The 12,074-nt window shown below is 32.3% G+C and overlaps 1 protein-coding gene across 2 annotated transcripts in view; it reads right to left on the bottom strand.

Annotated features, from left to right (window-relative positions):
• The window catches only part of GABRA2 (gamma-aminobutyric acid type A receptor subunit alpha2), a 126,876-nt gene that overhangs the window by 52,005 nt on the left and 62,797 nt on the right, over positions 1-12,074 (bottom strand). For both annotated transcript variants that reach the window (XM_060012612.1, XM_060012613.1), the window contains exons 5-6: positions 5,043-5,263; positions 3,149-3,231 (exon numbers count right to left, since the gene is read on the bottom strand). In XM_060012612.1, the coding sequence (XP_059868595.1) occupies positions 3,149-3,231; positions 5,043-5,263 (304 nt within the window). The remainder of the gene's footprint in view (positions 1-3,148; positions 3,232-5,042; positions 5,264-12,074) is intronic.

The raw sequence follows: 12,074 nt of genomic DNA, 5'->3' as shown, positions 1-12,074 counted from the left end.
ATAATTATATTATGTGAAACAATTTTTGAAATAGCATTCTAAAAAAGGATGTATGTATGTATATCATTATACATACTTTATATCATTATATGTATATATATATATGTATTTGTTTTAATAGCAGATCTATTCCTACAGCTTGCATATGAATGAATTCAGTTACCCTAAGGTCTAAATTTTTATTAATTAATTTCAATTAGTTAATCATTGATGATTCTGCTGTTACGTATAAATAAGTAACATTAGTAATGTGTATAACTAGCAATGCATTTGCAGATCATCAAGTGGCCTTCTCTTCAATAAAATTTCAAATGACACGGAATTTAATAAACCAAAAAGACATCACACGCTCCAGTTCATATTAGAAGGCCTCAGAGTACGCAGTAGTTGTGGATCTTAATAAATTATGAGGTTTTATTTTAAGCAATTATAATAATTCTACTTTTGAATTTTGACGTTTACCTTTAAACATAAATAAGAGAAGATGAAACTCTACAAACATAGGTGACATTTTAAAGAAACTAGTAAGAGACTAATGGGAGGGACTCTATCTTACTCATATCTATACGTATTGCACCTGGCACAATGCCTGTCACGAGGAAAATGTTCTCACTTCATTCTTGCTAGATTAATCAATAAACTCATAATATTTTAATTCTGTTATTTACTATTATGAAAGATGGAAATCTGGATAGAAGCCTAAGAATATGTTAAAGAAAATGACTGATCCTGCCCATGTCTTTTATAAAAAAGCAATTATTTACTTTCATTTTTTAGGCAGGAATGTTTTTTAGATTGGGGGTCTGATGAGAGAAGAGAGAGCAGAAAGTTATGTAATGCAGATTAGAGGCATTTCCTGGCCTACCAACACACATATAAACTTGGAGACCATTGTGATTTTTCAGTGAAGTATAAAAGGAGAGACAGACAAATTTCTTTATAAATTCCATATCTAGATTAGGTTTCCATTAAATAATTTTATTTAATTTTATGCAGTAATCCATTTTGAGTCCTAATCTGCATTAAACATCAAATGCATACTGACCGATTCTTAATATTTGATAACCAAAACAATCCCCAAATCATTTTTATCCAAAAAGAAAATTTATAATTTCTTTTGGGATAATGTCCAGAATACTCTTAGATTTCCATTCAGGAAGTTTTAAATCAAATTAAATAGCAAGGAATTATATAAAGATGTGAGGCAACGGGAATAACGCAAAACGAAACTGAATTCAAAATTTAAATTAGTAGAAAAGATGCTTCTTTTATTTGAGAACAATGATAAAAAGTTCCAGAAATTCTATCATTTGTGGGGACACAAGGGAGTTTTTTAAATAAGTGAGGAGAAAATGACTAGAAGAAAAAGTCATGTCTGCTTCCGCTAAAATTTGTTATGCCAGCATTTTAAGTTTTAGATTGGCTTGTTAGTCTATACACCATGCTCGTGTCCATACTATTAACACTATGTCTCAAGTACCTACTATTGGCAAGGATAAATAAAAGAATATACAACTTTTTTACTCAATGTGTCAGAAAATAAATATGGAGAAAACTAAAAATAATTACTTCGATAGAAAATGTCTAACAGTAAGCTCTGTGTGTTGCCTGCAACACTTCTAGATACAGAAAACCATATTCTCAAATGTACAATATTACACTACTCTGAAGATGCACTCTAAGGGATTTTAAAATTTCATTTAAAATATATTCAGGTGTATTTATTTCAAATTCAGAATTGAGACATCATACGTCATTTATATTTGGTATCTTAATGGCACTAACTTGTCCACTGAAAAATGCCTTTCCTTCTTAGACCATAACTGCATCTTGAATAAATCCTTTCTTTGGTGTGAAGGCTTTTCAGTTTTCTATTTAATGCCATTTATGCAATGCAAATGAGTTTTTATGTGCTGCATCTGCTGCAGTTTTTCCAGCATCATGTTTACTTTGTATAACAAGATTGACTATCTTAAATAATCTTCGAAAAAGTGCCAGTATTGAAGTGATGGTTTCCGTGAAAAGAAAAAAGGGTTTATTGTTAAACAAAGGGGAGATTCTCAAAGAAAATAGAGAGCTGACACCTTTCGTAAGATTGAACAGAGCAAACAAGATTGAACTCATTCCACAAAACTATGGCCATCAATAAAATTAGAGGGTTTTGCATTCATATTAGCCACCATTCTTCTCTTTTCTTTCACTTGATACAGTCTGTGGGGAGAAGGCATATTATTCAGTCATACATATTTGTATCAGGTGAGAGAACTGCATTTCTATGCAAGAGACTGAAAAGTCAAAACTGCCCAGAATGGACAAAGATGGAGGTGCCAGAAAGAGCAAAGGTTTCTGAAAAGGTCAGGCTATGGAACACACTCACAAAAGAGAGAAGCTGCTTAGCTGTGTCCATGAATTTATCCTGTACCTGCCCTGAATGCCTTCTGGGCCTAGGAAGATGATTTGACCTTCCCTCTTTTCAATTATTCTGGGAGAGCTAATGCTTCTGCTTGACATATAAGATACAACCTCAGTGACCTAAAGAACAGCCAAACGCACAGAGCCTTTTCTGAAATATTTTATGTACACAGAAAGTGCCCACATGTAGCAATCGAGTTACATCATCTCCTTCAAATTTATTTTAGAAAGAAACTTTCCTTCCATTATTAGAGAGTAGAAAGGTAATTAGAGATCCAGCTTTTTTTTTTTACCTATTCTCTGTTGCCATTTGCAACAGGTTGATCACTACTTTAACAAATAGAATCTATCCTTAACATTTCATTCTTAGTTGAAAAAAAAGCCATTTATTTAGCATTTTTAATGGGTTAGCACTTGAAAAAGAAGGTAAATGACATAGTCCTGACCTTCAAGGAGCTCCCAGTCTACTTTTTCACATTGATAAAAACACAGGGTGTTCTTTATTAGCAGTAAAGCAAATGACAATTAAACACAATGATTAAGATATGATATTTGAGAGTACAATAGGGCTAGCCAATTGATTACTTGAGGGAAATCAGTATGTTTTTTATTTCTGCATCTTATTGGGCAAGTATTAAGCATCCCATCATATGAGAAGAAAGTATACAATTAAGTTGTGCGCTGCCTATCCCTGATTTTATTGACCCAAAACATGTACCTTCATCCCCATACTTACAGCTGCCAAATTTCAGAGGACATGAGTGGGCATCCATTGGAAAATCCTCCAAGTGCATTGGACACTCAGCTTGAACTGTAAGCCTAAAAGTCAAAATTCCACTCTTTGTTTACGTAAATTTGCAAGTCAAGATAAATCACTGCTTATTGTGGTCAACAGAATTAATGATGAGGTAGGACCCTCATTAGGGCATCTGATTAGGCTAATTCACATTTAAATATGCTTTTGTTCTTTCCCATTTAGGCGATCCTTCAGAAGACATTTGCACCTACACAATCTGAGCTCAAGTAACAATATTTATTTAAAAATATACTTTAAGCATTTTGTACTATATGGTTAGTTAAGAAGAAGTTATGTACACATTTTTGAAGGTTATTTTCCCATTAACTTCAGCATTAACATTTGAAATCTTGAAGAAAAAAATGAAAAACAAACCTCTGTCATAAAAAGAATGCTATTTTCTCCCAACATTCCATCAATAACCATATAGCAAAATTGATATAGGAATTCAATAATGCCTCAGAGTAGCACCCTTCAAAATTATGTAAATTGTAAATGAATATCATATACTGTATATAGACACATATATATAAATATAGACATAGTTACATATGTAGATATATCTCCTATAAATATCTTGTTGAGACTAGACTATTCAAATTACAGACACAGGTTATGAATGTTAAAGAAATATTTTTTTGTATATACGTGATCACATTAAAGAGTAATCATAGCAAATTTGTTTTAAAGAAAATTATCTACTATTCCATTTCAGACAAAGGTAAATTATATAAAATAGGGAGTAAAGTGAACTTACAGAAGAATCTCTGACAATGAGCAAAACAAATGTAACCAACAATTTAATTATAGCTTATATACTTCCAAGAGAGTATTTAAGTAGAACCCTACACAATATTTTTCCAAACCCCAAATTTCCAATCATTGTCTTAATTCACAGGACTAATTAGCGTGTAAAATCAAGGGGGATACGGCATCAATATTGCAAGATTCAGAGAGAGAAGCAGAAAGAATAGCTAACTTCCATTTTAGGCAATGGTCATTTAGCAATGAGAACTTAAGAGTTTTCTTCTTTAAAGATCAAGACTGTATTATTGTCCCTTCTTAAATAACTTTCACAACTGAAATCCAACACTTAACATTTCATATGAAATAATACATCAAATGCTTCGAATACACATCTGTCTATATACAATGCTGATGAAAGTTATCTATGTTTTAAAGTCTTTATCAAACATTTACCTTTTAGATTATACACCATTTTATTAGATTTGTGATTGTTTTCTTTGTTACATAATATAAGTAACTTATTTTAAAAAGAGTAATTCATGAAAAGAGTTCAAATGGAACAGTGATTAGAGTCAACAACTGTATATTTCTTTTGATAATTTTTTAAGATTGAATCATCTGAACTTGATGTCACATGATATCACTGAGGTTATAAAAGTATTTTTCTCCCTTCATAAGAAGGATTAAAATATTAAATTAAGTGAAACTTGCTTAAAAATCACTTAAAAATTTGATGGGATATTTCATGAGATATTAAAAATAAAATTATGTGCTTGTATAAAGAAAAATTTAAATCATACTATTAAAGTTGTATGTAACTAAAATATAGTATGAAAAGTAAACTGCCAAAAAAAAATCAATTCTTAACAGCTAAGGCAATTTTTAAGCCTTAACACTCTAAGATGAGTGTCAAACTCATAACCTTTATTTTTTAAATATCAAAGCATTTATAAAGTATATTCTGGTTACCTCAATAATCTGTTATGAAAATGTTCAACTTGCTAATACTTGACCGCTAAGTTGGCTGGTTGGTTAATACACAGATTCCTCAGTATTTAATGGCAACATATCAAACCTGAACACATACCTCATTGTGTATAGCAGAGTCCCATCATCCTGGATTCGAAGAAGCTTGTTTGGCATTGTCATATTATGTGCTACTGATTTTTTCCCGTTGTGGAAGAAGGTATCTGGTGTCCAGATTTTGCTGGCCATTAAATTGTTAAGTCGAAGGATGTTCATAGGACCTTTAAATTTTAACCGTTCATCTTTCCATTTTTGTCGAAAGAAAACATCTATTGTATATTCCTGAAATACAAAATAGAATTATTTTGAAAATAATAAATGTTTTAAATACAAAGACACTATAAAATTTCAACAAAAGTAATAATATAAATAGTTTAAAAAGAGAGAAAGCTATTTTGAGAAGTGAATTTTGAAAGATCATTCCTTTATCTTATCAATAAATGTTGCCACTTACAATGGGATAAAGCATGTGTATTTGCACAATTAGCTACATATTATTATGAAAAGAAAATAATAAATTTACTTTCTCTGGTGTCTTTCAGTTGAACAAGGTCTTAGGCAAACTGCTTTACTACATTGTATAGTTTAGAACCACTCGGAAAGGGGGCATGCTTTGGCCGGGTCTGGGTGGATTGTCCCAAATCATTCATCTCAAGAATGAGTAAGGAGGCAAGCAGGCAGCCTGATTCTCAGTAGAAAAAAAAGAAGAAAGGAAAAGAAACAACTATTAAATACACACACTGTGGGATCTATATGACATCTCCTGTTGCCAAAGAAACTATAAAAAAAAATCTTATTGCTTTCTTAATCCTAAAAAAATGGTGAGATGTCATACTGTTAACAAGAATGTATTGGGGAAGATGATTTCAATAAAGTTTATTTAATGAAATTGTAATAAAATACTTTGAAAAGGTATTAGAATACTTAAAATATGAATATTTTGCAAACAAACACCCTCAGGTTAAAATGTACTTTTAAATATTCATACAGACCAGCTAGTGATCAATTCCCCTATTATCATCCTCCAATACGTTAAAAGTTGGTTTATTCAATCTCTCTGTCTCTCACCCTCTCTCTCTCTCTTTTCTCGTTCCCCACCTCCCCTCTTTTTTCATTTTCTCTCTGTCTTAGGATAAGAGGATGTATACATTTTAGATGAGATATACAATTCACAATTATGATCGATACTGACAATTTTTCAGTATTAAAAATTTTGGTCAGTGTATGTTTGTGCAGACATTTCCATGATAAATAACTAAAATGTTCATTTATGCACCTGAGATTGGAAATTCAGAAACTGTCCTTTGTGCATAAAGCCATAACCATCACATGTTTGAAAATAAACAACTTAGCAACTGGCAATTTCACTCAACTAAAATTATGTGTTTAAAAAAGGACATTAAAAAGGCCACATACTTATGACAATAACAAATCATTTATACAAACCTTACTCAAGTAAATGAAAGTAAAAGATTCCCAGGGATCGCTCAAAAGTTGAATGGATGAAGATAACAAGAAATGGCCACAGGTAATGACATATGGACAGGAAGTAAAGAGTGGCTCTGGGCTCCTAACCCTTAGAAGAAAATATCATCGTCTAATCCACCCTCACTCTCTGTGGTTTAGTCATTGTTTTTAAGTTCAATTCTATATAAGTGTAACTCAATTTTTAAAAAGAAGCTGGATTAAGAGATGAGTTTTTGCTATCTGACAAATTTTTATGCAAATGTTTCTTCCAACTGTGGTTCTCCCAAATCCAAGCCTGATGTGAACACATTGGACATTTGCTTGTTCAGGCACACTGAATATATTTTACAACTTTCTGTAAAACTTCAAATTCAATTTTTCCATTTCTATAAAATTATGAGATGTTTTATCTGTTTTCAAAAGCTCTTGCTATAGGAGCAAATATTTCAAAAGCTCTTGCTATAGGAGCAAATATTTCATTGTGCATTATTTTACTTAGTCTTCAGAGACATAAGAGAGTGTAAAGAATACTACAAACACTTTGTAACCATCACCAGCAAGAATCACAAATATTATTGAAGCATTCTCTCTCCTGTGTATCCCTCCTCAATCACATTCCCCTACTCTATGAGGAAGTAATCATCTTGAATTTGGTGTTTATCATTCCCATACATGGGCTTATGTATTTACTATATAAATGTATGTGTTCTGTGTCACATTTTTAACATTTCTATAAATGAGATCATACTGTGTATACTTTTCTGACAGATTTTTTTTAGTTACATTGTTGAGATTTATTCATAGCAATATATGTAGTACTTTGGTTCATTTTCATTGCTACCTAGCATTACCTTGTAAGAACGTTTTACAGTATTCCTCCTTTTTCCATGTTCTTTAATATTTTTTCTATTTCCTTTGTCACTATTGTAAGCAATACTGTTATGAACATTATCAAACAATGCTTTCAGGTGTAAGAGTTACTTTAGACCAGAGGTCGGCAAACTTTTTCCATCAGGGGCCAGTTAGTAAGTGTTCTAGGCTTTGCTGGCCATACGGTCAGTATCACAACTACTCAACTCTTCTATTGTAGTCTGACACAGATAACATTTCAATGAGTCAGAGTGGCTATACTGCAATAAATCTGTGTTTACAAGGAAAGGCGGTCAACAGGATTTTGCCCGTGGATCATGGTATATCCATCACTGCTCTAGAGTAAATGGACAAGTGGGGATACAAAATTTATTATATGTGCAATCAATAACAAGATATTGTCAAAATGAAATTGTAAGAGGTGTATACATTGCAATAAATAACAAGATACTGTCAAATCTTCAAAAATAACAAGATATTGTCAAGTTGAAATCCTAAGGGATGTATACATTTATATCCCCACTAGGTTCTCTACAACTTGGTATAGACAGAATATTTCATTTTAACCATTATGGTTGGCGTGAAATGGTTCACAGTGCTGCGATTTGGCTTTTTCTATTAACTAGTAAAATTTAACACATTTTCATATGTTTATTAAATGCTCTACTTTTTTATGGATTGTTTGCTCATGTCATTTTCTCAGTTTCCTTTTGGGTTGTCCTTTTCTTATTGAGTTATAGAAATTCTTCATATTTTCTATATACAAATATTTTAGAAAAATACAGAACTCACTAAGAATTATAATAAAGATCATAAAGGTATACAAAAGATCATAAATATACCCCTGTATGTTTCTCTTAAACATGTCAAAGTTCTGCTTTTAACATTTAGGTCCTGGAATTACTGTGTATCATATGAGGCACAGATCCAAATTTTTTTTTCAAATGGAAAACAACTTTCTGGTACCATTTATTGACTGGCTTATCTTTCCCCACAGCTCAGCAATGGCATTTCTTTCATGTATCTAGTGCTTATATAGGCAGGGATCTGTTTCTGTTTATATTTCAGTCGAAGACATTTTATACTTCCTATTACGGCTTTTTTTTTCTTTATGTGGGAGATATTGTGAAGTATGTTTTTATGATTCCAAATATATCGGTTTCTTTTACTTATATTTTTGTCACTGATGTTTAATTTTACTGCTTTATGATAAGAGATTATGCTCTGAAGATAGCAATAATTTTCAATGTACTTAAAATAGCTTAAGAAAAATTTTTGTTGAACCTGACCATTTCCATCTTTTAATGGTAAGGCAATTCAGTCCATTTGCATTTAATGTGATTACTAATATATTGGATATGTCCCCAGGCTATATTGTTTTTAGCAGTGACAAAATGATGAGGATAGATGGGATAACTTATTTAGATGTTTCATGATTAACTGATTAAAATAAATAAGAACTCTAGAAAATTATGGAAGAGGAATCATAAAAGAACACAGATACATGCACACATACACAATGAGTAGAGGGAGAGAAAAGTATCAAACTAAGAGAAAAGAAATTTTAAAAAGTATATAGAGATTAACAGTGTCAAATAGTGGTGAAAGATCTTGAACGCTTAGTGGAAAAAAAGAGTTCAGAAACCAAAATGCAATGGGTTGAGGAGTGAACAGAGCATACAAGTGGGAAAAAGTAAAGTATAAGGTACTCTTTGCCACTCCTGATTTTGTAAAAGCCATTAAGGGAAATCAGAGTTTAACCAGTAAAATCTAGAGACTAACTTATACCATTTAGCTATTGCCGTGTTAAAAGACACCTAAAATGCAGTAGTTTAAAATAGCAACCATTTATTATTAGCTCATAAGACTGAAGGTCAGCTGATCTCACCTGGGCTCAGTTGATCTCAGCTGTTCTTGTTCATGCATCTGTGGGTTAGGCGGCCATTGGCTGACCTGAGCTGTTATTGTGTAGAGACACTGGGGCAACTCAGCTCTGCTCCAAGTGTCTCTCATCCTACTCCAGGGACCACTGGTCTACCCTGCGCTTACATTTCTCATGATGATGGCAGAAGTACAAAAGAACAACCCCCAATGCACAAGCCCATTTCAAGCCATTGCTTGTGTGATGTCTGTTAACAACCCATTGGCCGGAGAAAGTCACATAACTGAGTTGAGTGACAAATACTTTAGCAGGTCACCTCACTCTCAGTGGGAGGGCATTACGAAGTTAATGAAAAAACATGTTGATATTGAAAGGGGTGAAGAATGGGTGCCAGCACTGCAGCCTATCACACTAGCCCTCTGTGAGAGAAAAATAAAAGATTTTTGTGAATGAAATGAGATGTTTGAGAACATCTGAAACTTCATCATGTGACGCCAATGAAAGTTACATGGGTCTAATATCGGGGGGCAGGTTGGTTATAAGTTAGTAAGTATAACTGTAATCAACTGTATTGTACCTCAATTAAGTGTGGGCCCGTGAGCAGAAGCAAGATTATCAGCTTAGAGCAGTAGCTTACAAAGTGGGGTATGTACATCCATTTGCGTGTAGGAAGAAAATATTAGAATCTTTATGTTTATATAGAATTCTTATCTAAATATAAGAAGTAAATTAAGCTTTACTAATAATATATGGAATGATATGGGCACTCTCACTATGTCCATAAGTAGTAGATGATGGTCATGCATGAAAGGCATGCTATGGGAAGAGAAGAAGCCACAACAGGGAATGGTCAAGTGATGCTGAATTCATTTGCATTCAGTGTACTGTGATTTGTACTCAGGTGAATTTTAAGTTATAATAACTAGTTTTGATTAAACTAACTAGTGAAAATAGCCAATTGGCTTAAAAATTATTGCTAAATGACACCATGGATCGAAGAAAACACTAATAATTACACAAGCACAAGTGAAAAATAAGAAAAGGGGATATCACTTCTATGCCTAATATGAGTTCTTCATTAGCCACATAAAGAATGATGAACTAATAAACTCTACAAAGAAATATGCAAAAGCAAATTCATAATTTTCAATAAGGCTACTTAAAATATGGGTTTATACCCACTACATTTAATGATGAGCTTCATCTGAAGCACGTGTTGTGCCATGAAATACTGGTTAATGATAGCATAAGGACTATAAATAGTAAGTTGTTTTGAAAGTAAGTTGTAAATAGTAAGTTGTTTTGAAAACCAAATATCCAGAACATGAAGATGAACAGCTAAACTTGGTAGATGGGTTTTTTAAAAATTGGCATGATGGTTCAGTAATCCGTAGCCAATGATGCACTTCTTAAATTTACATATCTTTTTCATCCATGGCAATTATTAAGACAAGTATTAAAATAATATAAATTTAGAATCAGACTTTTTTTTTTTTTTTTTTGCGTTACGCGGGCCTCTCACTGTTGTGGCCTCTCCCGTTGCAGAGCACAGGCTCCGGACATGCAGGCTCAGCGGCCATGGCTCATGGGCCCAGCCGCTCCACGGTAGAATCAGACTTTTGATTGCTATATTATAAAATATTAAAGAAACATATTTAGAAATAATAAAGCACAATTTAAACATATTAAATGCTAAAATATTCTCAGGAATAGAATTCTTAAGTATGAGTAAAACTAAATCTATTTTAATAATGACACAATAATTATTCCTGAAAATAATATGTATTTTAACTTTATCTCATTCCAATTTCTGCTTTTGTGCTTCTCAGAATACCTCAATATATTAGTACAAAAGCATATAGATACAGATATATAGATACATAAACAAATAAATAAACAAATAAATAAATAAATACAGCTGATTCACTAGTTTTTATGGTTTTGCTTTCAAGATTAAAATAACAGGGAAAGGAGACATTTCAATCAAATAATATTCATGTTATATCCGCTAAGTTACTACAGGATTTCCAGACAGATTATTTGCATGTGATTCTTTTAAATGCATATATAACACACATTCTCAGTACTTGAAAAGAATATTTTTGAAAGATTTCTTAAAATAAAACTCAAGTCTGTCATGAGTATATACTAATATAGTAATTATTTGATTTGTGTATTACAAGAAAATTGCCAGAAAGTACAAAACAATGCAACTTCTTCATACAAATAAGACCTAGTCCCTTGAACCAAGGTCCTAAAAGAAATAAATAATACCAAGATCAACTACAAAATCGCTCAGAGAATACACAAACAACTAAGGAGCACAATTAGAAAGAAACAAAAAAAATTCATAAGGACCTATCAGCATGCAGCTATCCTCTGGCCTGTGTATAGGACACATGAGGCTGTTAACTGAGACTGAAAAGTTGAAGAATCCGTACACTTCAAGATTTGAAAAACTCTTTATGGGAAATTTAATCCAACTTCCTCTTATAGATGGGATTATAGATAAATGTAGTGACTGCCCTGTTTCCAAGCTTGTAAGGGGCAGAACCCAGACAAGGATGTGATTTCCAGCCTAATGTCTTTACTACCACTAAGTGTTATTTCCATGAAATGTATTGCTAACAGGGAAATCACTCTCTATTGCACAGTTTATTGAATAAACATGATTTCAAGGACACATTAATTTAGTGAAGACAGCATATTTTTTAGTGCCTGGCTACATTAATTATAAGTCAGTGCTTGTAGCCAATTTCTGAAGAATTAGATCTACTCACTAAAACATAACCAAATTGCAGGACTGCTCTTGGAGTGATTTCTCATTTACTTTGATTTACTGAGTGTATTTTTTTTAATTTTTAATTTAATTTA

The sequence above is a fragment of the Delphinus delphis genome, chromosome 5 (genome assembly GCF_949987515.2).
Source record: "Delphinus delphis chromosome 5, mDelDel1.2, whole genome shotgun sequence".
Lineage (NCBI taxonomy): Eukaryota > Metazoa > Chordata > Mammalia > Artiodactyla > Delphinidae > Delphinus > Delphinus delphis.
This window is presented reverse-complemented; position numbering and strand designations above follow the sequence as displayed.